Source organism: Eulemur rufifrons, chromosome 15 (genome assembly GCF_041146395.1).
Source record: "Eulemur rufifrons isolate Redbay chromosome 15, OSU_ERuf_1, whole genome shotgun sequence".
Taxonomy (NCBI): domain Eukaryota; kingdom Metazoa; phylum Chordata; class Mammalia; order Primates; family Lemuridae; genus Eulemur; species Eulemur rufifrons.
In genome coordinates this window covers 86,311,067-86,336,186 of record NC_090997.1, presented here as the reverse complement: position 1 = coordinate 86,336,186, position 25,120 = coordinate 86,311,067, and the positions used below count along the sequence as shown (strand labels likewise).

Here is a 25,120-nt window from a genome sequence, read left to right as displayed (position 1 = left end):
AATCAAGATTTTTAAAATATCATTCAATGTGTTCCTCCCCTCCCCCAATTAGGTATTTATTTGAGGCAAAAGCATGGGCATCTTCCGTCAGGTACAGGTAACTGAGCTATAAATAGATAACCAAAATGTGGTATATCCATACAATGGAATATGATTCAGCCACAAAAAGAAATGAAGTACTCATACGTGCAACAACATGGATGAATCTGGAAACTTTGAAAAAATTATGCTAAGGAAAAGTAGTTACAAAATCCCACATATTGTATGAGTCTATTTACATAAAATGTCTAGACTAGAAAATCCATAGACAGGGAAAGTAGATTATGGTTGCCAAAAGCTGAGGGTTTTGGGGAATGAGTGACTACTAATGGGATTCTTTTGGGATGAAGAAAATGTTCTGGAATTAGATCATGGTGTTGGGCATACTATGAATCTACTAAAAGCCACTGAATTGTATATTTTAAAAGAATAAATTTTATGACATCAATTATTTCAATAAAGCTTTTTTTTTTTTTTTTTGAGACAGGGTCTCACTCTGTCACCCAGGCTGGAGTGCAGTGGCATGATCATAGCTCACTGCAGCCTCCAACTACTAGGTCAAAGGATCCTCCTGCCTCAGCCTCCTAAAGTGGTAGAATTACTGGTGTGAGCCACAGCGCCTAGCCTCAATAAAGCTGGTTTTAAAAGGTGATGAAGCTAATGTTTGCTGGTCATCGCCGGTGTCAGCCGTGGTGCTAAGCATCTTATTTCTGCTTTTTCACTTACTCCTCATAAAACCACTACCAAGTTGGTTACTAACTTCATTTTCTAGATTAAAAACAGAAATTAAACTCAACCTGGTTAAATGTACATAACACAATGCTAGGGATTCAAATCAAGGTCTAAGTAATGTTAAAGCCCATGCTTTTTAAATGCTCTTTAATACCAGTCTTTAAATGGACACAAGGCACAGAATTTGCAAAGAAGTTACAGAACCTCAAATTTTATAAACACAGTTTACTTTTGATGATTGAATCTGTATTCCCAGATTGAATAGTATATGGTTTCTTCAAAACAGACAGAGACTAATTTAAAACAATCACTTTATTAAAAATAGCAAATCTCACAAATACATATTTAACCTTTTGTTATCACTGGCCATTGGAAAACACAGCAGCGTGTGTACCGATTGTCTAACGTAAACTGAAGCCGGACTGCCACAAAGAGCCTGTGCGTCACCAACTTATGATCAACACTGGAATAAATGTGGTGAGCTCAGGAAGGATGAATCCTTCAGCCCTATCAGGTACATTAATTATTAGCACAATGCATTTCAAGTATAACCCCATAAGGCAACAAAATATAAAGCATAGCAGCACAACCTCTGCCCCGCGTTACCTGATTAAGCCTCAACAAGACCCAGGCCTGCAGTTATGGTGAATTACAGCGAGTCAAATTTACTAAAAGCGGGATGTGAAAACAATCATTGCAGTTGCATTTTAATTACTTTAATTCCTTATTGTGGATGATTCTGCTACTGGATTTGGCTGGAAAAGTAAAGACTGCTGCTTCTCTTCAACTCACAAGAAAGCAAACTGCATTTCATTTTAGCTAGTAGAAGTATTTGGAACATCTTGTGCATCTGCCAAATGAAGTTTTTGTCTGGATTCATCAGTTAAGAAAATTTTTAAAAAAATTTGTTTCCCATTCTATAAGTCGTTCTTGTTCTTTTTCTTTTTCTTTTCTTTTTTATTTTTTTTTGAGACAGGGTCTTGCTCTGTCGCCCCGGACTAGAGTGCAGTGGCAGGACCATAGCTCACTGTAACCTCAAACTCTTGGGCTCAAGTGATCCTCCTGCCTCAGCCTCCTGAGTAGCCAGGACTACAGACAGCAAGTACCACCACACCGGCTAATTTTTAAATTTTTTGTAGAGACAGGATCTCGCTATGTTGCTCAGGCTGGTCTCGAACTCCTGGCTTCAAGTGATCCTTCTACCTTGGCCTCTCAAAGTGCTGGATTATAGGCATGAGCCATCATGCCCAGACAGGAGTACTTCTTTTAAACTTCTGAAAATTATACTCAGGAGTCAAGAGACAGAGGTATTAAAAAAGAAAGAAAGAAATATGTTTAAAGGGAAAGCTCCTGTGTTGCTTGAGACACTTGGCTGTGGGAAGACAATTTTTAAATGTACTGAATTATACTGCCTACTAGAATTTGAAGACTTTTTTTTAAATCACTGAATCAAGACTATGTTCCAGGTTCCAAGAGAGCACGGAATTATTTTCAATGCATCATAAATCACGCTCATGGTAAGGAGCTGATGAGAGACAAATATGAAAAGACAATGGATTAAAAGAAATCATTTGAGACCAGGCGAGGTGGCTCACGCCTATAATCTTAGCACTCTGGGAGGCCGAGGCGGGTGGATAGCTCGGGGTCAGGAGTTCGAGACCAGCGTGAGCAAGAGCGAGAACCCGTCTCTACTAAAAAGAGAATGAAATTATCTGGCCAACTAAAATATATATAGAGAGAAAAAATTAGCCGGGCATGATGGCACATGCCTGTAGTCCCAGCTACTCGGGAGGCTGAGGCAGTAGGATCGCTTAAGCCCAGGAGTTTGAGGTTGCTGTGAGCTAGGCTGATGCCACAGCACTCACTCTAGCCCGGGCAACAGAGCGAGACTCTTGTCTCAAAAAAAAAAAAAAAAAAATCATTTGAGAAGATACCACCTTATAATCTTTGGGAAAACAATTCTTTGTAAAAGTCCCAAAATAAAATCAAATCATCACAGCTCTAAAATCTTTTCTATAATCCTCTTATTTATTCCTCAAAATGATTGAAAATAGGATGGAAATCTACTTTCCCATCATCATTGTATTTCATTTTCCTCTTCCACCTATATTTATCCACCTGTTACCTACTTTTCAAGACCCAATTCAAACAATCATATGAATACACTGAAGCCAACTAAATGCTAGCAATACATGTATGGCAGAGGTTGCAAAAATGTACAGACATACGCAGAGCCATCAAAGACATTCTTATCCAGTTGGAAGGCTGAAATTTAACACATGTAAAAATCAACAGATCTAGCCTGAGGTACAAACAGAAAGCTTTACGGAAGTGAGCGTAATTTGATAAGGAGAATAGGGAAGTCAGAGCAACTCTAGGTAGGAAGTACAACCTGAACAAAGGCATTAAGGTGAGAATGAACATGGGCATCCAGAGAACCAGCCTGGTGGGAATGAAAAATAATAAAAACTGTAACAAGATATATAGGTTGTGAAAGCCTTTAAAAGGTTTGACATGGTTCCAAAAATTGGTAAGAAACAGGAAAGGCAAGAAGAAAGTGATGTTTTAGGAAGATTAATTTTGTAGCACTGTCTAAAGTCTGGAACAATACTAACAGAAATACAATGCAAGCCACAGATAGAATTTTTAAATTTCTGGTAGCCACATTAAAAAGGAAAAAGAGGTGAAACGAATTTTAACCATATATATTTAACCCAATATATTGAAAAAAATCATTTCAACATGTAATCATTATAAAAATTGAGATATTTTATATTCTTTTTTTAATGCTAAGTCTTTGAAATCAGGTGTGTATATTACACTCATAGCACATTTCAATTCAAATTAGCCACATTTCATGTGCTCATAGCCATGTGGCTAGTGGCTACCATATTGAACAGTGTAGTTCTAGAATTGGAACAGAAAATTGAAAAGTTATGAAATCAGGTGACAAGGGCCTGTTTTATCATTTAGAGAATGAAGAAAGAATAAAAGCAGAACTGATGATGCCTGACAATTGTAATAAAGAGATGGCAAATAGATTTCATGTCCATATCCAGCCTCAATGGTACAAAGTGCCATGACTGATTAGCGAAGTCTGTCACGGTCATAGGAGGAATTTGCATATAATCTTGGAGACTGAAATAACAGAGGCAATAATGTCAGAGAGGGAAATTAGGAGGGTAAAGTTTAAGTATGGAGATAACATTTAATAAAGATGAGGAAACTAGACTTGCCAGACTTTGTTCAAGGTTACACAGTTGCTTACCAAGATTTGAAAACAAGCATTGCAAAGCCTATGCTCTTTTTCATACAAGGTACCATGTTGCTCTGTTTGTGGTGGATAAATTCCACCACAGGCTGAATCATGGAATGTGGTGAAACAATTAAGTCTGAATGTTTGACAAAACTTAGGTAAGAGGATAGAAGATCCTTATGTGTCATAGCATAGAAAGAATATAAAGTATAGTATATAAAGCATTAAAGGAATATAATGAAAAGAACAAAGAATCAGAAACTACTTTTAGGAAAAATCCCTTAACTCAAATTTGATCCTCTTTTTTAAGTCTTTCTTGATAATAATATCTTACATTAATCTCTCCCCAGTTTATGTGGCTTCTCAAACTATTTTCTTCATCTGCAAAATGGGGGGCATACCACCACCTACTTCGAAGGGTAGGATCAAATGAGATAATGCCTGTAAAACCCTTTATACAATTCTTGGCAAATAGTAACTATTAATAAAGATTAGCTACTAATTGTTATTACCAGATTTACGTATGAGGTATTTCTTAATTGTTATTAAGAAATCTCCCTATTTCTTGTTATTACTGCACAATTCATCAAATAATAACAGTATGCATATGTTATAGCAATGATAGTAATTTATATATATAGTCTATATATACTAGTTTGGAAAATTTCACATTCACATCATTACATGTAGCAATTACCCTGTATGACAGAGGACACTCTGGATGTTAAACAATTTACCCAAGATTACATTATCAAAATGTGGAACCAAGTATCAAAAATTCAATCTCTAGACTCTTCATAACCAGTATCCTTTCTATCTCAATAACTTGTTAAAAGGGATGTCTTACCTCTCAAATTAAATTATTTGATAGGCAAAATCATTTCTTATTGGTACCTTACCATTATCCCTATAATTATGTTCAAAAGTGCATTTTGAAAAATTACTGAAATAATTACTCTAAATTGAAATGGAAAAACCTGAATATTCTACACGTGCCATGGTAATTTCCTCTATGCTAATCCTATAATATATTAAAAACACTTAATTATAAAATGTCATTTCATAAGCTACCGTTGAAGGCTGCATTTAAATGATGTTTAATTTTCAATTTTATTCATTTAAAATATTCTAAATGATGATATTAAGTATAGTATATTGTTTCTGGATATCTGACTGCCAGTGAGCCTCAAAATCCTAAGATTCAAAATAATTTATATAGCAACTAGCTTAGTCCTCAATTCTCATGATTAAAAATAATAAATTTGTTTTAAAAACTCAAAAACAATACAAAGCAAAGCACAACGAACCAGAAAGAAACAAAATTTCAGCATACCAAACAATGAGAAAATTCTATTTGGAAACCAAAGAAGAGTGGTGGCCTTAGTAAATAATACTACATGTCCTTGTTCACTATATCTAAATAATATATGTTTCTAAAACTTGATTGGGACTATTCACCAGAAATTGTAAGTTATAAACTTTTCACCGTTGATAGTAGGCAAAGGATACATGGAAGTATTCAATTCTTCTAACTGTAACACAAAGAAACAAATTTAATTTTAATTTTTATAAGATAAATATAAATAGTTGTTAACTGTATGTTTTAAAATAAATTATTTTTCATATAAGCTTTCTCTAAATGAAAAGGAAAAATATTAAAGAAAAAACTTTCAAAAAATTTCCAGGCTGGGAAATTCCTTTTTGCAAGATAATTATAAAATAGCTTTAACATTTATGCAACAAGAATATGAGGAAAGAATGAAATCATATGATAAAAACTGGAGTTTTGTAAGTATTCCTAAAGCCATGCTATAATGCTATAATTACAATCACCTCCAATAACAATTTTTTGGGTTTTGGTTTTTTTGTTTTTTTTTTTAGAGACAGGGTCTCGCTCTATCACCCAGGCTGGAAGTGCAATGGCCCGATCATAACTCACTGTAACCTCAAATTCCTGGGTTCAAGCAACCCTCCTGCCTACTTCTCCTGAGTAGCTGGGACCACAGGCACATACCATCAAGCCCAGATAATTTTTTTAAAAATTTTTGTAGAGACGGGACAGGGGTCTCACTATGCTGCCCAGGTTAGTCTCAAACTCCTGGCCTCAAGGGATCATCCTGCCTCAGCTTCCCATAATGCTGGTATTACAGGCATGAACCACTGTGTCCAGCCTGTAATAACAGTTTTTAAAAGAAAAAAGTTGCCATTTTCGTGAACAAAATCTTTAAAACCTTTATGGATTATAAAAAAAAATTTCACATGTCATTCAGTTTTCTGTATGGAGTAGAATTGATCACCCCTTTTCTTAGTCTGTTTGGGCTGTTATAACAAAATATCATAAACTGGTGGTTCACAAAGAACACAAATTTATTTCTTATAGTTATGGAGGCTGGGAAGTCCAAGATTAAGGTGCCAGCAGATTTGATGTCTAGGGAGGACCCATTTCCCGGTTCATAGAAGGACACCTTCTCACTGTGTCCTCACACGGTGGAAAGGGTAAGGGGTCTCTCTCAGGCCTCTTTTATAAGGGCCCTAATCCCATTCTTGACCTGATTAGAAGGTACTACCATCACCTTCAAGGTTAGGATTTCAACATATGATTTCTAGGAGGACACAAACATTCAGACCACAGCACTCCTGTTTCACAGAAAAAAATTTGAATTATAGAAATGTTAACTAAATTGCTCAGTACAATTAACCCAAATGCAAATGCTGGACTAAACAAAGGCTTTCTGGTTTCAAATTCAGTGTTCTTTTCACCACACCACAGTTATTCTCCTAAGTGTAGAGCAAATTAAGCCTACATTTAAGGGGAATAAAACATAAAACATGAACTGTCAAAAGGAAATACTTACAAGACTGAACATGAGATACTTGAAATAAAAATATTATAGGTTTGAAATTTTAAAAGGATAGGCATACAATGTCCTTCACATTAACTTATTCAAAAGATAGACAAAAAAAACCCAAAACAGAAATGAGCTCTTTTTCTCACTGGTGAATAGAGAATCTAAAACTAAAGTGTGTTGAATTCAATTTTATTTCTTTGTCCAAAAAGGATTTGAAGAAGCAAATTTAATGAACACTTCCAGTGTCACAATCATACATGGTGTTATATGCTGAACTGTGTTTCCTATGTTTTATCCTCACTCCCATTATCTTAGAATGTGAGTGTATTTGGACATAAGGTCTTTAAAGAGGTAATTAAGTCAAAATGAGGTTATTAGGGTGGACCCTGATCCAATGTGACTGGTACCCTTGTAAGAAGAGGAAATTCGGACACAGGCGAGCATAGAGGGAGAATGCCATGTGAACATGACGACAGCCACCTACAAACCAGCAAGAGGCCTCACAAGAAACCAGCCCTACCCACACCTTCATCTCCAACTTTTAGCCTCCAGAATTGTGAGAAAAGAAATTTCTGTTGTTAAAGCGACCCAATCAGTGGTCCTTTGTTACGGCAGCCCTAGCAGAGAAATACACATGGCAATGTACTAAATTACCATAAACACCAAACACAGCTCTGTATTTTAAAAAAGGTAACCACCACCCAAGTAAATGACACAAAATGTATTAATCATGCCAGGAAAAGGTCTTTTGAATACTATCTTCTATATCTTAAGATCTTATTATATATGTACAGAAGCAAATATTTCACTTTTAGATTTGCCAGTATCTGTATTCTGAGAATACATGCTTAGATGTAAATATTATAATTTCCTTGCAACATATTACTTTATAAAAAGAGTAGTTTTTACAAAGTAGATAAAACTTGCAAACACTAAACTAAGTGAAAGAATCCATTTAGGCCACCCATTGTATAATTCCATTTATATGAAATGTCCAAAATAGGCAAATCCATAAAGGCAGAAAGTAGATTAGAGGTTGCTGGGTTGGGGGAGGGGGAATTGAGAGGTATGGGTTTCTTTCTGGGGTGATAAAAATGTTCTAGAATTTGACAGTGGTGATGTCTGCACAACACTGTGAATATGTGAAAAATTGTCAAAGTGTATATTTTAAAATGGTTAAAAAGGTGAATTTCTTTTGCAACATAAAATTTTTTTTAAGAACAAAGAAAAAGAGCTATACTTACATCAGACAGAAGCCTATCCAGATTGGAGTCACTGGCTGTTTTTCTTTTATCTTCAGGAAGTTCCTCTAACTCCCCATAGAGCTCCAAATTCAAGCGAGCTAATTTCTCCTGCATTCCCCGAACATGTTCCATCTGTTCAATGGAACATTCATTTCCTGGGGAACATTCAAGAACATTAATGAAGAGATTAGGACATTTCAAACCAATAGACTTGAGGAAAAACTTTTTTTTTTTTTTTTTTTGAGACAGAGTCTCACTCTGTTGCCCAGGCTAGAGTGAGTGCCGTGGCGTCAGCCTAGCTCACAGCAACCTCAAACTCCTGGGCTCAAGTGATCCTCCTGTCTCAGCCTCCCGAGTAGCTGGGACTACAGGCATGCACCACCATGCCCGGCTAATTTTTCTATATATATTTTTAGCTGTCCATATAATTTCTTTCTATTTTTAGTAGAGATGGGGTCTCGCTCTTGCTCAGGCTGGTCTCGAACTCCTGAGCTGAAACGATCCGCCCACCTCGGCCTCCCAGAGTGCTAGGATTACAGGCGTGAGCCACCGCGCCCGGCCGAGGAAAAACTTTTAAACTCTAGGTGCTCTAAAAGAAATCAGTTTTCTTTCTTTTATAAATAGATCGATAATGATTGTATTTTCTATGTATAATAACAAATCAAATTTATGATCAGGAAAGCAAAATGACCAACCTAAAAAATGACCTTAGGCACTTAATAAAATCACATAGGAAAGATTTTTTTTTTTTTTTGAAAGAGCAAACTCATCCCTTAGGTAGAGAAAATATATTTTCTTCAATAGTAATATTAAACATAGAAACAATAGCATCATCTAATCATGTCCAATTTGACAAACTGGCATTTGAACTGAGTGACCCAACATTTTATAATAACCTGAATGAAATTAAGGGCTCTATAAGAACTTCAACCATGAATCATTTTGCCAACCATTACATATTCTTCCTTTAAGAAATATAAATGAAGACATTCGTGAAGCATGAAAATGTTATGAAACGTGAGCAACACAACACAGTAATATTTTTGGTGGTATATACAGTAGTGCAAAGAAAACTTCATTGCTAACGGGTATCATGTTATTTATTGAGTAGAGTCCTCTGAAGTGACATTACCTGCTCTGAACAACTAATTTATATATATGACATATTATATTTTCATCCAGTTTAAGTGCAGACCCTATAACCCCTTGATACTATAATTAAAAAAAAAAAAACTTTCAGTTTTTCCTAAGGTACCACAAAAGTATACCACACCTCAGCTAAAGTTGAAGTATATATCTTAAATCAATATGCATTAATGTGAATTATAGTAGTTTCCTCTAGTCAGCTTGATAACATCTTCATAAATTGACTATACTACATTATGTTAAGCAATACTAATACTGAACCTCTCTCAAAATCATCCTTTTTTCATAGTAAAATACATCACATTTCCTCTATTTTAATGATATTTTCCACAATTAGTAACCTGGAAGGGCAAGTGGAAGAAACAGAAATACCTCGAGGTGTGTGTATGTGTGTGTGTGTGTGCACAGGGACAGAGACAGATACAGTAAAAATGAAAACAGGCAGAAATCACAAGGGAAGATGTAAGAATAAGAGGACAAATCTAGGTGATTTAACATGAGAACAACAGAAGCTCTAGAGGATAAAAAAAGAATAGATGGAGGAGAAATAATAAACAGTAGAAAATACGTTCCATGAGAGGAAAGATGAGTCAGCAGATATGATTCCCAAGCAGGACTGATGAGAAAAGACGCAGTCCTAAGCATATCCTCCTGGTAAACGCCTAACCTCTAAAAAAAAATTTTTTTTTAAGCTTCAAGACAAAATAAATAAATAAATAAATGGCCTAGTAGGAAAGAATGTGACTGGCAATGGAATTCTCACCGGCAACACTTATAGAGAGCAATCAGTCAAGTAACAGACCTAGCTAAGACTTCAATCGAAAAATACAAAGTCACCATAGAGTAGGGGCAGGGAGGGTGCTGGGAGAAAGCAAAGAAGAAAAAGTGGTTCGGAGATTTCATCTCAAGGGCAAGAGAGAAGAGGGGAGGAGAGGGGGAAGTGAAAGTATTCTCAACAGACCACTTTACTGGGATGGGCTAAAGCAAGGAGGTAGGGGCCTAATAAAACAACGCAAAATAAATAATGTGCTTTTAATGTCTTCTTTTCAAATAATAGTATAACCAAAACTGGAAACCCAGAAACTATAAAAGACAGACATATTTCAGTATACAAACTTTTACAAGGTTAAATATACCATAAACAAAGTCCATAGATAATAAATTTAGTAAAAATAAATAAATGAATAATAGAGATCAGAGGGTTAGTATCTAAAACATATGAAGGACTCTTAGCAATTGACAATTAACAACAAAAGGATATACAGCCAAATAGAAAACTGGGTGACGATCTTGAAAAGAACAATCCAACTGCTTACCAAACACACATGGATATTCAAACTTGATAGTAATAAGAGAAATCTCACTTTATACCAACAGACTGGCAAAAATAAAAGACTGATAATACCTACTATTGGTGGGAATTTAGGGAAAAGTGTTCTTTAATAAATTGCTCATGGAACATAGAAAGGCAGTAATTTTTTTGGAACGCAATATGGATACTTCTGCTAAAATTAAATTTACATATATGCTTTGACCCAGCAATCCCACTCATGAGAATCCATCCCAAAGAAATAAAAGTACCAGCATAACAGTATAAGTAAAAAGATGTTTACAACACCAGTGGTCCCCAACCTTTTTGGCACTAGGGACTGGTTTCATGGAAGACAATTTTTCCACGGACCCGAGGAGAAAGGGGCCAAGGGGATAGTTCGGGATGATTCAAGCACATTACATTTATTTACAGCCACACCTCTAATAATAATCTTTATTTGCAGCCACTCCCCAGTGCATCACCATCTCATCTCCACCTCAGATCATCAGGCATTAGAGTCTCATAAGGAGCACAACCTAGGTCCCTCGCATGCGCAGTTTACAGTAGGATTTGCGCTCCTATGAGAATCTAATGCTGCCACTAATCTGACAGGAGGCGGAGCTCAGGCAGTGATGAGAGCAATGGGGAGCAGCTGTAAATACAGATGAAGCTTCGCTCCCTCACCTTGCTGCTTACCTCCTGCTGGGCGGCCCAGTTGCTAACAGGCCACAAACCATATCCGTCTGGTCCACGGCCAGGGGCGTTTGCAGACTGCAGTACTACACCATTGTGTTTAGTGGCTCAAAACTGGAAACAAAGTAATGCCCTTCAACATGGAAATGGCTAAATAAAGTATATTCACAACTTGGAATATTACGTAGCCATTAAAAAAGAATGAATTAGAGCTATACTAAATGACTTAGAGAGACTTCCATCAGATACTGTTTAAAGGAGGAAAGCAAGACACAGAAAAGTATATATAAGATACCATTTGTGTGAAATAATGAAAACAAAAGTCTGTGTGTCTTTACGTGTGTGCGTATGTGTGTGTATTTATTATGTATATATACATACACGTATATATAGTTGTATTATAATCTGGAGAAAAATATGAGAAGATATATGCCTGATTGTTAACATGGTTAAGTGGTTGGGATGAGGGGAGGTGGATGCAACAGAGGGTTACGTAGGGGGAGTAACAGGAAAAGAATATGGAAGCCAAGCAACAAAAACACAAGGAAGGGAAAGACAAAACTTAAAAAATCATTATGTACATTGATGACACTTGAGCATTTGTAAAAGATTTGACATGTACATATTCAATAATTTTTAAATTGTTTTAAAAATACTTGGAAATAATTTTATCATTAGAAAAGCCTTATAAAGTAAGTTGCAGACTGTACATGAAAACTCTGACAATATCGATCATGAACTCAATATCAAAAATATTCAGAATTTCTATTAGGCTAATCAGTTAACTATGCTTATATCTTCATGAAAGAACAAGAAAACCATATTCTTTTAATTCTTGACTTTAAATCAGGAATCCCAGGCAAGAAACAAGTTTAAGCTTAAAAGCGTAAAGGGAAGTGATCTTGATACTTTTCCAAACTAAGACACGAAGTCTAAAATATTTCAGCTGACAAAGAATGTCCCTTTCATTTGTTATACTTTCAAGATACTTATTCTATTTAACATGATAGCAATCCTACTTTAACATTTCAACTAACCCTCCCTTTTTAAGAAAAATTTTTCCCAGAAGGTTTAGAATGAAAATTATATTCCATGACAAATAAAATCTAGGATGACTGCATTTTATGCTTATGGGCTCTTTTTTTTTTTATAAAACAAAATGACACTTTAAAAAGGAAGAAATACAGAATAATAGAGGTGCAAAATAAATACAGAAAATAGGATGCTAACATCTTAGAGAAAAAAGTAGTAGAGAAACATGTCTCGCTCACCAAATGCTTGAAGTTTTCCAGAATGGAAATCATTCAAAAGACTTAGAAGCCCTCTCTCCATCTCCTGAACATCTGAGACATCAGTGAGGAAGGAATGCTGAATTGGAGTTGACTGAGCACCTTTTCCTTCTCCGCCCTGTGGTTTGGTCTTTTCTTTTGTCACTCTGCAAAGATGATACAATTAACTTTAATTATATCTTTTTAGGCTGTTCTAAATTAAGCTCCTGCTTAATTTTTTAGTGGATTAAGTGGAATTTTCCTTAAAAAAAAAAAAAGAAAGAAATCAGAATAAAATCAAAACTAAATACAACCAGTAACATCAAGCCAGAAACCAAAAGAAAGAACAGGTTGTGAAAAATCTCAAACAAATGTATAAAATATAACTACTAAGGCATATAAAAAGTGTGATTAATACATTTATATAATATGCTAATTCTTTGGACTGCAAAAAAACTTAAAAGAGAACTGCTAAGTCTTTTTACTATCCTATGGTTCACATTTCATTTCTCAGTAAAAAATATTACACTTTTCCCTTCTAAACTTCATCCTATTTGTTCCAAGAACTACCAGTAGTTCAGCAAGTGGTTACGGGTTCCCTACTCTACAGCCAACAGTATGGCAGGAGTGCTTAAGAGAAAGGAAGACACTGAAATTCATACTCACCATATAATGGAAGGCTAAAAACCTGTCATCCCTGACTCCTCCAATTTCCTAAGGCCCCCACATGCAGTCATGAAGTCCTATTGATTATACCCATAAAATACCTAATCTCTCTAGTTCTCTCCTCCACTGCCATCATCCTCTCTCTTGACCAAACAGCTTCCCAACCAGTCTCCCTGCCTATGTGTGTGGTCTGTGATCCTCCTTCTCTCCCCACAGGGCAGTCAAGTCCATTTCTAAAAAGTAAAATCAGATCATATAATTTACTTAATTTAAACCTTTCAGGAGCTTTGGATGATCTGCTGGATAAAGTCCAACATCCTTAAGAAACCCTATGCTCCCTTGTCTATGCTCTAGCCATTCTGAATCTCTTTAGTTCCCTAGAAATCTATTCTGTTATCTTCTTACATGCTCATCCTCTGCCTACATTAGCATCCTTCCACTTATTGCCATCTTTGCCAGGCTACCTCCCACACATCCTTCAAGCCCCAGTTTAAATTTCCTCAGGAAAGCCTTTTTGGAACTCCTAGAGTAAATTAGTTCTTATTATATATGTCTAGCATATAAAAGGCTCCCAAATACTTCAGTGATGATGCTATGCGCACTGTGACATAGGAACAAAGAGAAAGAGCAGTTCACTCAGCCTAGGGCCAGCCAGAAAAGGCTTCCTAATGGTGATAAGTGAATGAAGGCTTAAAGAACAAGTGGGGGCCGGGCGAAGTAGCTCATGCCTGTAATCCTAGCACTTTGGGAGGCTGAGGAGGGAGGATCACTTCAAGCCAGGAGATTTGAGACCAGCCTGGGCAATAGCAAGACTCTGTCTTTCCGAAAAGAAAGGGAAGGTGGGGGGGGGGGAGGGAAAAGAAAAAAAAGGAAAGGAAAGAAAGTGAGAGGGGGAGGGAAGGAGGGAGAGGGAAAGAAGGAAAGCAGTTAGGAAGGAAGGAAGAAAAAGACGGACAAACAAGTGGGGGTAAAACAGGAAAAAGGAAGGAAGAGTTGTATGTTATCTTTATAACCCAATGCATACTACAGATACTTACATGTAAGTATATTCAGTACTCAATTAATTTTTACACAATATTGGAATGAAGACATCTTCCCCAGAACCTACTCACCACAATAAGGATAAGATAAATAGGATATATATATATACATACGTATATGTATATATACACACACATACAGAGAGAGAGAGAGAGACCCAGAATCAGGAAGCCTACATCTAGAAAAGGGTATAGAAATAAATTTACCAGGTAAAAAAATGGCAATGACAATGATACAAATAAACTACTATTGAGAAAGGAGTAATTATCTTTAAATCTCTTGGCTTTCTTTTTCTACCAACCATAACCTTCGTCAAGACCTGGCTCTAAATTAAACTCCTCCAAGAGGAAAACTCCTCATTATAATAATTTATTCAAAGCAAACCCTCATAACACTTGCTGTTTATCGTTTAATACTTATTGGAATATTTTTTCCAAATGTTCTCGTGTCTTTGGCTATGTCCCTTTTATTTCCTCAAAGAGAGATCATCGAGGCATCAATCTTGTTTTTTCTTTTCTATAAACCCAATGGCTAAAGAGTGCTACAGCACTTCCTTAACTGATTCTCCATGGTGAGCTTGCATGTCAGTAAATTTATTTAATAATTGGAAAGAAGATTGAGATTCTACAATGCTTTTTTCTCTAAAGCTGTAATCTTCTCTTCTAAATATCTAATACTACAGAATACTCACATATAAGCAACAGTAATATTAATATATAACACATTTAAACTTGTCACTTGTTTCCTTTAAGTATCCTGAAAACAAATGATGTTCATTTGTCTTCAAATATTAATAATGATTATTTCTAGGTGGTGGAATTTTAGTGTTTTGAATTTCTTACAATTCTTTACAATAAATACAAATCATTTCTACAAAACAATGACAACGGTCTTTTAAAAATAAAAACTACAAGCTGGGCATGGTTGAGCATGCCTGTAGTCTCTGCCACTCAGGAGGTTGAGGTGGCGGCATTGCTTAAGCCTAGGAGTTTCGAGGGCAGCCTGGACAACATAGTGAGATCCCATCTCTAAAATTATATATATTAAAAAATAATAATAAGGCCGGGCGCGGGGGCTCACGCCTGTAATCCTAGCACTCTGGGAGGCCGAGGCGGGTGGATCGCTCAAGGTCAGGAGTTCGAGACCAGCCTGAGCAAGAGCGAGACCCTGTCTCTACTAAAAATAGGAAGAAATTATCTGGCCAACTAAAATATATATAGAAAAAATTAGCCGGGCATGGTGGCGCATGCCTGTAGTCCCAACTACTCAGGAGGCTGAGGCGGTAGGATCGCTTAAGCCCAGGAGTTTGAGGTTGCTGTGAGCTAGGCTGACGCCACGGCACTCACTCTAGCCCGGGCAACAAAGCGAGACTCTGTCTCAAAAAAAAAAAAATAATAATAATGATAACAAAAACTACCAAGGCCCAAACACTCATCATAGTAAAAGAAAAAAAGACTGTCTGACTTTTTATCACTTTTCCCATTTCTGGCTAGCTCATCAATGTTGTCTGTAAGTTTTCTTGTTCTGTGTATTTTACTATAAGACAAAGTAAGGGTCTTCAAACCAACAATTCATGTCATATTTTCTAATCTCTATGCACTGTAACTTTCATAAATGCTTTTACCTAAATCACATATAATAGCTGCTCAATTATTTTAAAAGTCAAAGCAAGACAAAAATGTTATAAGATGAAGTTGATTCAGGATTTACTTTAATAGTATTTTACTGTGAAAATGTGAAAGAAAATAATTCACCTTTTTAACTTTGGTCGCTGTGACGTTGACTGTGATGCAGGATTTGAAAACCCTGTGCTTTTACTAACTGGAATGGCATTTTTTTTGGCATTAACAACCTGAGTACAGTGGGCACTAAAAGACTTAGGACTCCTCCTCTTCACTTTCCGCTCTTCCATTGTTTTGAGATCCTTTTTGCACCAAGGCCAGCTTCTTAAGACCTAAATAAGGAAATATGGCAATCACATATGTATGCTATAATATGCAAAAATGAAAGAGATTCAAAGACCCATTTCAAAGACTGAAAAAGGATCAAGAATTTCAGAGGTCATAAGAGAAGGTGAGAATATAGATTTCTTAAGTTTAATCCACTTTACTATGTTTACAGAAGCCCTTAGGAAACCGTCTGGTAGACAATTTTTTTTTACCATTTTCTTGCTATAAAAATTTATTTGCTCTTTCCCACAAGCCAGGCAATATTGTGGGTATTGTGGAGACCACACTGAACAAAACAAACTCCTTGCCCTCGAGAAGCCTATATTACACAAGGGGAACAATACATAAACAATAAACAAATCATCTATGTAATATTTCCAGCCTGACTCAAGCTTCAGGTGGACTTTAGGTCTTAGGTGGAATACATTCCAAAATGTATTCTCAGGAAGAACCAACTAGATTCAAACAGATATATAATTATCGTCAGTATTCTAAACAGCAACTGGAAGCCTTACTTCAACTACCAAGCAGAAACTCAGTTTCTGCCTCAGTATAATACTGATTCTAGTTCCATGACCAAGTGAAAAGGTCTATAAAATCAAATGTGTTCCTTGTCTATTTTGAATATATTTTTCCACCCATGTACAAGGAAACATGAATCTTTACGATGTATGTTTGGTTTTGCCCATATTAAAAAAGTTAACACTGTGAAGTTACAAATGGCCCTTCCATGTGGAATATGTGTAAGGCCTTCTATCTATCCCTATACCTTCCCCTTATTTTATGTATTAACCAGTATTATTTTCCTAACACCTATCTATCTAAAAATATCTTTCTATATTTCTTTTTTATTTGTGCATAGTGTTAAATATTTCTTAATTCCATTGTTTGATGTATCATAAGATAAGAAATTTATACAGCTATTTATCTCATCAGACTGTAAACTGCCTTAGAAACATTAAGCCTTTTTTATACTTCTGGTATTGAATTTAATCATGCTATGGCTATTCAAAAAGATTCAAACTCATTGCTGTCACTCTGAAAATAATTATTTGAGAATTTTAATGAAAATATATTTTTTTGCTATTGTCTGGACTCAGTGCCACTGGCACTGGAATTTAAACCACTGAGCTCAAATTGGCTCAAGCCGATCCTAGACAATCACAACTGGAGCTATGATACCTCCAAACAAGAAAAAGCTTTCTAAGAAAGGCTATAATGCCCAGTCTCTAATCCTAGATACCAATTGTAAATTCACTTAAAACTTGGCTAACGATTTTTCCTTTAAGAAGTATATTTAGTAACAAAGCAGTGATCTGAGAGTTGTTTCAACATGCAGCACAAATTAAATGGAACTTTAAAAGACCAACAAATAGAGATGATAGGATATCAGTTCTCTGAAAAGGCAAGGATCTCTATAAATTTATAGTACACATAAACACACTGGTCTTCAAATTTAAAGATGCTAATACACATTTGGCGATACAAGAAAAGGAAGAAAAAACAAGTCTAGGAAGTAAAGTAATGCAAATAAATCTACGATATTCTGAGGGGCCAGGGCTGGAGACTTTTCCGGTTTGGGAAGGTGACATCTGTCACAAGAGCAGAAATCTTTCTTATATACCAAGCAGCAAGGGGCATTTCAGAGAAGGCGTAAGAAAATTGCTCATAGTTACTGACTCACACAATAGTTTTGAGTGCCAGGTCCTGCCTCCAAGCATGACCAGGTGGCGGTCCCTCTTGATTTCACCTCATCTCCCTTCCCCAATCTGCCAAAGCGATGACCTCTTACCTCCCAGTACCCAGCAGTGACCAGAGTGGGTGGTGGGAAAGGGATAACGGGGAGTCTCGGGGGTTCCTTTGCTTCCACTACATACCTGAAGAAGAAGGGGATCGGGGCCCCCTTCCTCAACCTGCAAAGATCCAGGAGTCTCCGAAACTACTACCTCAGCAGCAGCTAAAGCTCGCATCACATCCTGAGACCCGCGCCTCCGCAGCAGCCTTTGTTTACGGAAATGACGCAAGGAGGCGGAGCCTCCGTGCCCTGGGCGGGAGCCCCGCCTCTTCCTGCTTCTCCAGTGTCGCTCTCGTCTCCGGCCTCGGCACTTCATTGCTTCCCCTGTCGTGCCCTCACGTGTAACTCTGGCGGGCGTTGAAAGGAAGACCTATGGCTGAGTGTTTCATTTTAGGCTCTATGACTCAGAAGCAGGACGCAATAAGGGGTCGTGGTGCAGGTAGGAACGGGAAAGGTAGTATCCCTTCCGGAAGCTGCCCCGCCCCTTGGTTATTGTCAGATCCCACGCACCACAATTCCCAGCATGCTATTCGAGCAAACCCGGAGGCGGAACCAGGTTGTCGCTATAGCAACTGTCCTTGATTGTTTCCGATTCGCTGCCCTGACTTCTCTCAGCTAAAGCAATTTTGGCTTACCAGATAGGGTGAAGAGCGTGATTCTCTTCAGCGACCCTGCTGCTGAGCCCGTAAATGAGATTCTACTACTATTAATAGCAACTTTTCAGGCACTAGACATACATTATCCTTAAACCTCACTACAGTTCTATGAGGTGGGTGTTATAATTCCCCATCTTAGAAACGAGAAATCTGAGGCTCAGAAAGGCTGATGAATCCAGGTGCCTCTGTCGCCGAAGACAGTTCTCCATCCACTACACTTACAGCCTCTGGAGAAGGAATTACAAGTTGAGACAGAGGATTTGTCTTAAGTGAGGGAAGAAATCCATGTTTCATTCCCTGGTCTGGGTAGCCCTCCTGGTTTGGAGGTTGGGAGTGGGAAGGTTTTAGATCCAAAGGCTGTTAGATTGAAGGGATTGGAGGGCCACCACGTACTCCTCCCGCATTTGCTAATGAGGAAACTGTATCTATAGACTATAGCTCTGCCAGAGAGGCAGAGCAAAGACGAACACAGAGGAGGAAAGATGAACACAGATGAGCAAAGTCTTCTGGCTTCAAGTATTCCCATGTTCTTCTACCACCCTCCATTTTTGAAAAATTCTGAAATGTTTTGAAAAGAAAAGCACTGAGCAAACGCTTATGTACCCACTATCCAGAATAAACAGTTGTTACGTTTTGTCACTTCATATTTTTAAATGAAAGAAATAGAACATTACAAATAAGGCAGGTGCTTCTTATTCCCATTCCTGCTTTACCACCTCCTTTCTTAGAGGCAACTAGGATTATGAATTTGATATATATCTTCCCAAGCTACGTTTCTATACTATGTATTTATAAACAGTATGTAGAATGGCTTTGGACTTCTGTAGTTTTACATGAATATTTGATGCATTGATCTGCAACTTGATTTTTTCACCCTGTTCTGTGTTTTTGAGATCTATCCACATTGATACATATGGCTAGACTTCATTTGTTTTAGCTATGTAATATTCTATCAAATACATTTGTCACAAATTTGGAAATTCCCATAGTGATGGATATTTAGGTTATTTCCCATTTCCACCATTACGAACAATACCATAGGGTACAATCTCAATATCTTTTCTCAATGCCTCCTTTTAGCTAATCTCTAATTGTCTCACTTGTATGAGCTTGCAAACTGGTGACTGACATGCTATTTTTTTTCAGATTGATTGCTAACAGTTAAAACTGAAGATATAAAAAAATGGATCTTTGACATCTCATGAATAAATGGGAAGATGTGACCCTACAAAATGTGCATTATAGCCTGGCAACAGTGGTTCAAGCTGAAGAGCAGCTGCCTCCTTTAGATCAGTTCAAGTGATAACTAGTTTTTCTTTACCTTTAGCACCCATCCGAGCTCTGTGGCATTTGAGTTTGCAACCTGTGATATAATGTGGGGACACAGGAAGGTACCCTTCTAAATGTACGTATTTCTGGTATTCAGAGTTTGGAATACTTATTTAAGTCCCTGTTTGGGCCAGACCTTGTCATAGGAGGTCAGGATGTATCTGTGAACAAAAAGTACAAGAACCCTGTAGTCAGACATCTTATATTCCTGATAAAGAAGAATAACAATAAATTAGTATGCAAATAAGACAGTTTTTCATTTAGTGAAAAGTACCCGGAAATAACAGCTTAAGGTTAAAGGGAGTTATTATTAGGGGTGGGGTACTGAAGGAGGAGTGTCAGGGAAGGCCTTCCTGAAAAGGCAACTTTGAGGTTGAGATGTGAATGAAGTACATGAGCCAGCCATGGAATAATCTGGGAAAAGAGTGTCCTAGAACAAAACATATGGCTAAAATGCCGGTCATTAGGCACAAATGAGCTTGGAATGTTTGAGGAAGCAAGGGGTGACTGTGGCTGGATTGTACTGACCTAGGGACAAATTGATGTGAGATAGAAGTGTAGAGGTACAATTTTAAGTGTGATTTCTTTAATCTGAAATCTAGTGTTCCCCCCTGAAAGAAATTTTGTTCTTTCAGATTTACTAGATTTTCCTTTAAAATGCAAACATCCCTCCTTTGGATTAACTGTTAAATGCACACCTTTTGTAAATTACTCTAATCAGATACTTTTTCCCTAAGGTTGATATTTAGAGAATGAAAGCTTTGACTAACAAGACCCTCCCCCACTGCCCAGCACTAATACATAGGTAGGCAATAAGGAGTACTGTTGACAAATCTCCTAGTAGTGGTGGTGATGAAAACCTAACAGATTCATAGGTTCTAGACCCACTGACCCAAAATCTGCTGGGGACCCAGGAATCTCTATTTTTATAAAATATTTTTCTTATGGAAAATTCTAAACATATACCAAAGAAGACAGAAGAGTATAATGAACCCCCCTCATTCAGCTATTGACTTCTGGCCAATGTTGTCAATTCTACTTGATGCCAATGATGTTGACTCTGACCCTATGTGGAAAGGAATTTTTTTTTTCTTTTTTAGTTTCCACACACAGTACTGAAGAAAGGAATTTTTGTTCTGTTTTTTTTCCCATACATGTACTATTTAGCTTTAGTGTACCAGTCCTGCCACCTGTATATTTTTAGGGTGCTATGGAAATAATGAAAAGAAATGGAGGTTTCAGAAGAAAATTGTAACCAAATTCATATTTTATATGATTTTTGATATGATCGCAGGTAGATTCACATGTATACACATAAACACACCCACAAGTGCAGCTTGAAGTAAATCACACAGAAGCTGTCATTGCCTTTGTATATCATATATACAATGCAATAATTTCATATTTTGCTCAGAAAATGGATTTCTAGTCTTGCAAAGCTGAATGTAGTTAGATGATGTGATAACCTCTAATATTTGTCTGATAGGTATGTACTCAGATGAAACCTGTAAAAAATACCCCTCCCCTACATTTCCCCCTCTCTGATATTATATTGGAGCATATCCCAGATATCACTTCATCCCTAATATTTTAAGATTGATCTCTAAATGATAAAAACTTTTAGAAACTTCACCACAATGCTTTAGTTATTCCTAAAACAACAATAATTGCTTAATATTATTAAATATCCAGTCAGTGTTCAAATTTCCATGAGCATCATAAGTATCAAGAATTTTTTCACATATTCTTTGAATCAGGAATGTCCCTTTCTGTAAGATCCTCAGGTGATAAGTGGGTTCGGCAGCCACTGTTGTGCATGCTCATTTGTTTTTTCTTTTCTTTCTTTTTTTTTTTTTGAGACCGTGTCTCACTCTGTTGCCCAGGCTAGAGTGCCATGGTGTCAGTCTAGCTCATAGCAACCTCGAACTTCTGGACTCAAGTGATCCTCCTGCCTCAGCCTCCCAAGTAGCTAGGACTACAAGTGTGCGCCACCACGCCCAACTAATTTTTCTATATTTAGTAGAGATGGGTCTCACTCTTGCTCAGGCTGGTCTCAAACTCCTGACCTCGAGTGATCCTCCCACCTTGGCGTCCCAGAGTGCTAGGATTACAGGGGTGAGCCACTGTGCCCTGCCCATCCTTATTTGTTGAACCACAAACATGCATTGTCCTTTTCCTTGAGAAATTTACACTCTAAAGGGGATCTCAACTCAAAGCAAGTAAATAATCTACCTTAGTGCCGGAAAAACAATAATCCCCTTGTCCCTTGTAGTTCTTACAGGAAAGAGGGTGTTTTTTTTTTTTGGTTTTGTTTGTTTGCTCTTGGAAGCCTATCCATCACTTGCTAAGTGTGCCTCCACTTCTTTTTCCTCCCATACCAGAATGCCTTGGCCAAGATAGGTCACTACTCAATGCTTCTTTGCATGCCTGGCTCAGGAGACAGCTAGTTTAAAAAGCCATAAAGCAGAAAGGAACTTTGCCTGATCATGGAACTGAAAGAATGCCAGTAGTCTGGAGTGCAGGAGGCAACTAGAGGTGGTATGAGATGAAGTCCCCAAGGTCGGCAGGGGATCAGATCAGGAAGGGTTTTAAATCAAGGTAAGAAATCTTTTTTTTTCTTTCAACCTACATGCAACAATAAGCATTGGAGGGTTTTAAAGCATGACATGGTCTGAGTTACACTTTTTAAAGATTATTCTGTAGAATAATGGAAACAGGGAGGCCAGTTAAGTTGAATAGGCTACAATGTAGTGTTATGTGGGCTTGCTTCACAGCTGAGACTTGAAAGGATATGTTATTTCTATGGCTACCATTATAAAGCTTGGTAAGATTTCTGCTTTGAGTCACCCTCTAAAAATGATACCAAGAGATGGAATCTGAACCATCCAGCACTGAGGACCTCCAGAGAACTCTACCATTGTTGAAAAGATGAGCGAGTCATTTGGGAACTGTTGGAAACTGCTAATACTGAAAGGACGAACCCTTGGGTAAAGAGCCATGAGACACCATTTCTAAAGCATGGTGTGGTGTCATGGAAAGTGCACCAGACCAGGAGTCGGGAGAAACACTATTTCTTGTCTACTATAAGAATTCATCTAAAGCATTAGTGAGAGGTCTAAAAATAAACACAAAGGCCCCTACCATTTTAAGTATTTTACTGCTAATTGCTTTGGAAAAACAAACAAGGGGTAATGAACAGACCTGAAAAGTTATAAAGACAGATATTTACAACATTCCTACATATATGGTTTTTGTATAAACTAGCCTTCCTCATTAGGCTATAAGTTCCTTAAGTGCAAATATGTTTTATTTGATTTCTTTTCTCTTCTTTTTAGAGACAGGGTCTCTCTCTGTCACCCAGGCTGGAGTACAGTGGAACTGTCATAGCTCACTACAGCCTGGAACTGCTGGGCTCAAGGGATCCTCCCACCTCAGCCTCCTGAGTAGCTGGGACTATAGGCACACACCACCATGCCCAGATAATTGTTTTCATTTCTTTAGAGACAGGATCTCACTATGTTGCCTGATTTTGTATCTTAAGCACATGCATAGAACATGGCATAAAATAGCTGCTTGATAAATGTATGTATGATGAACAAATGAAGTTCCCTAATTTTATTTCTGAAAGTAAAATGATTCAAGCAATCCCTCTTTAAACCCAAGTAGGCGTAGTCATAATGCCAATCATATGGCCTCACTACTGCCCAGGCAACTAACTGCTCTTTTTTTCTTGGCAGAGCAATTCATGTTTTGCTACACCAGCCTTTCTGCCAAGAGGTGTGTGTGATGCAGAAAGCAATTCTAAAGCTTAGAGAAATCGTTGACTGATTGGCTCTTAAAAAAAAAAAAAACTTACTTGATTGGAGGAATATAAACAAAAAAATTTTTAAACTTAATATTTGGGATAGTTTCGGTTTCTGATTCTACAAATCTCATTTTTAATCCAATTTTAAGTTCATAACTCCTTTTCAAGGCCAAGAGTAGTTAATAGGATTAGGGAATGATTATCCGCAAGATGTGAGAATGATTCATCCTCCCAGTGTCCTCTCTCCAAGTTCTTGTCATAGGAACACTCCAGCTTTAGAAGAAGGCTTGTATTATAGACTTAACCAGAAAACAAAGTGTACCATGCATGAGTCAGCAGATTGGCTACACTGTAGTACAACCCTTCCTTCAGATTTCTTTTCCTTTCTTGAATTTTAGTCCAACTTCAGTAGTATTAGCATGGAGTGTCATGAGACTTCTAAGAAATACCTGTAGGGATAATTTCCAATGTAGCAGAGAAAGGGGGAGGAAGGGAGGGAGGGAGGGAGGAAGAAAAGCAAGGGAAGGGCTTCCATCACACTTTGTTTATATAACTATGTAACAAGGAAATTTTAAAATGTTATTTAAAACCCAAACTGCTACTACTGTTTCTTTTAAGGAATTGGCATAATTCCTGTCAGTAGGGAAATCTTAAATATAGGGGCAAGAACAAGGATGAGACTGTAGGTAGGTGAGCCTTTATATTGTCCTAATAAACAGTGAAAGTTGGATATACACGGGTGGGCAGGAGGCTGAGTTTGAGGGTGTGAGACTGAGAAAGTTGACTTTCTCTGTACAATACAGTGGGAAGAATTATTCACTGCGGTAGAGTATGGGAGTCGGGAATTGTTGCTAAGAGACAGCCAAGAAAAGGGGACAGCGGGAGAAAGGCCCATTGAAATGGTGGGAAGGAGGAGGACTTTAAAAAGGGTAAGGAAGTCTGTTATTCAATTTGTAATTGTTAGTGTTGCTGTAAATGCACACACGCACACACCAACACACACAAATACGTCCTCCGTGTTCCCAAACATCAAGATAAATATTCTGCATGTCAGAGCTTTCCGTGAATGAATCATTATGGAAACCAAGGGAAAGGGGTTGTGTTCCACATCTTCGGGAGATTTGGTGGAGAACAAAGACAAAATGTGTGAAACAATAAAGCAGTCCGTCAACTGAACTGTGTTAGGAGTTTAGAGTCCAGGGTGAACGGGAAAATTACAAACCACCTTCTACCCTACAATCTTAGAAAGAGGGAACGATATGCATTTTACACTGTATAAAAATGGGGTTAGATTTAAAAGCATTTTAATCTTAAAGGGCAAGGGCACCTGGGAAGACATC

General features: G+C 37.4%; 1 protein-coding gene across 1 annotated transcript; it reads right to left on the bottom strand.

The window, feature by feature from the left end:
* Positions 1 to 1,065: 1,065 nt before the first annotated feature.
* CCDC28A (coiled-coil domain containing 28A) lies at positions 1,066 to 18,206 on the bottom strand. The gene is made up of 6 exons (XM_069488183.1): positions 18,073 to 18,206; positions 16,001 to 16,200; positions 12,543 to 12,706; positions 8,121 to 8,275; positions 5,537 to 5,559; positions 1,066 to 1,641 (listed from the first exon to the last, which is right to left on the bottom strand). The coding sequence occupies exons 1-6, from the start codon at positions 18,163 to 18,165 to the stop codon at positions 1,587 to 1,589; spliced, it is 690 nt and encodes a 229-aa protein (XP_069344284.1). The 5' UTR covers positions 18,166 to 18,206; the 3' UTR covers positions 1,066 to 1,586.
* Positions 18,207 to 25,120: the final 6,914 nt, after the last annotated feature.

Coding starts and splice junctions, on each gene's coding strand:
- CCDC28A (XM_069488183.1), bottom strand. CDS start 18,165: ATGCGAGCTTTAGCTGCTGCTGAGGTAGTAGTTTCGGAGACTCCTGGA. Junction 12,707..16,000: donor CAGCGACCAAAGTTAAAAAG/GTGAATTATTTT, acceptor TCATCTTTGCAG/AGTGACAAAAGAAAAGACCA. Junction 1,642..5,536: donor GAAGAATTGAATACTTCCAT/GTATCCTTTGCC, acceptor TGATGAATCCAG/ACAAAAACTTCATTTGGCAG.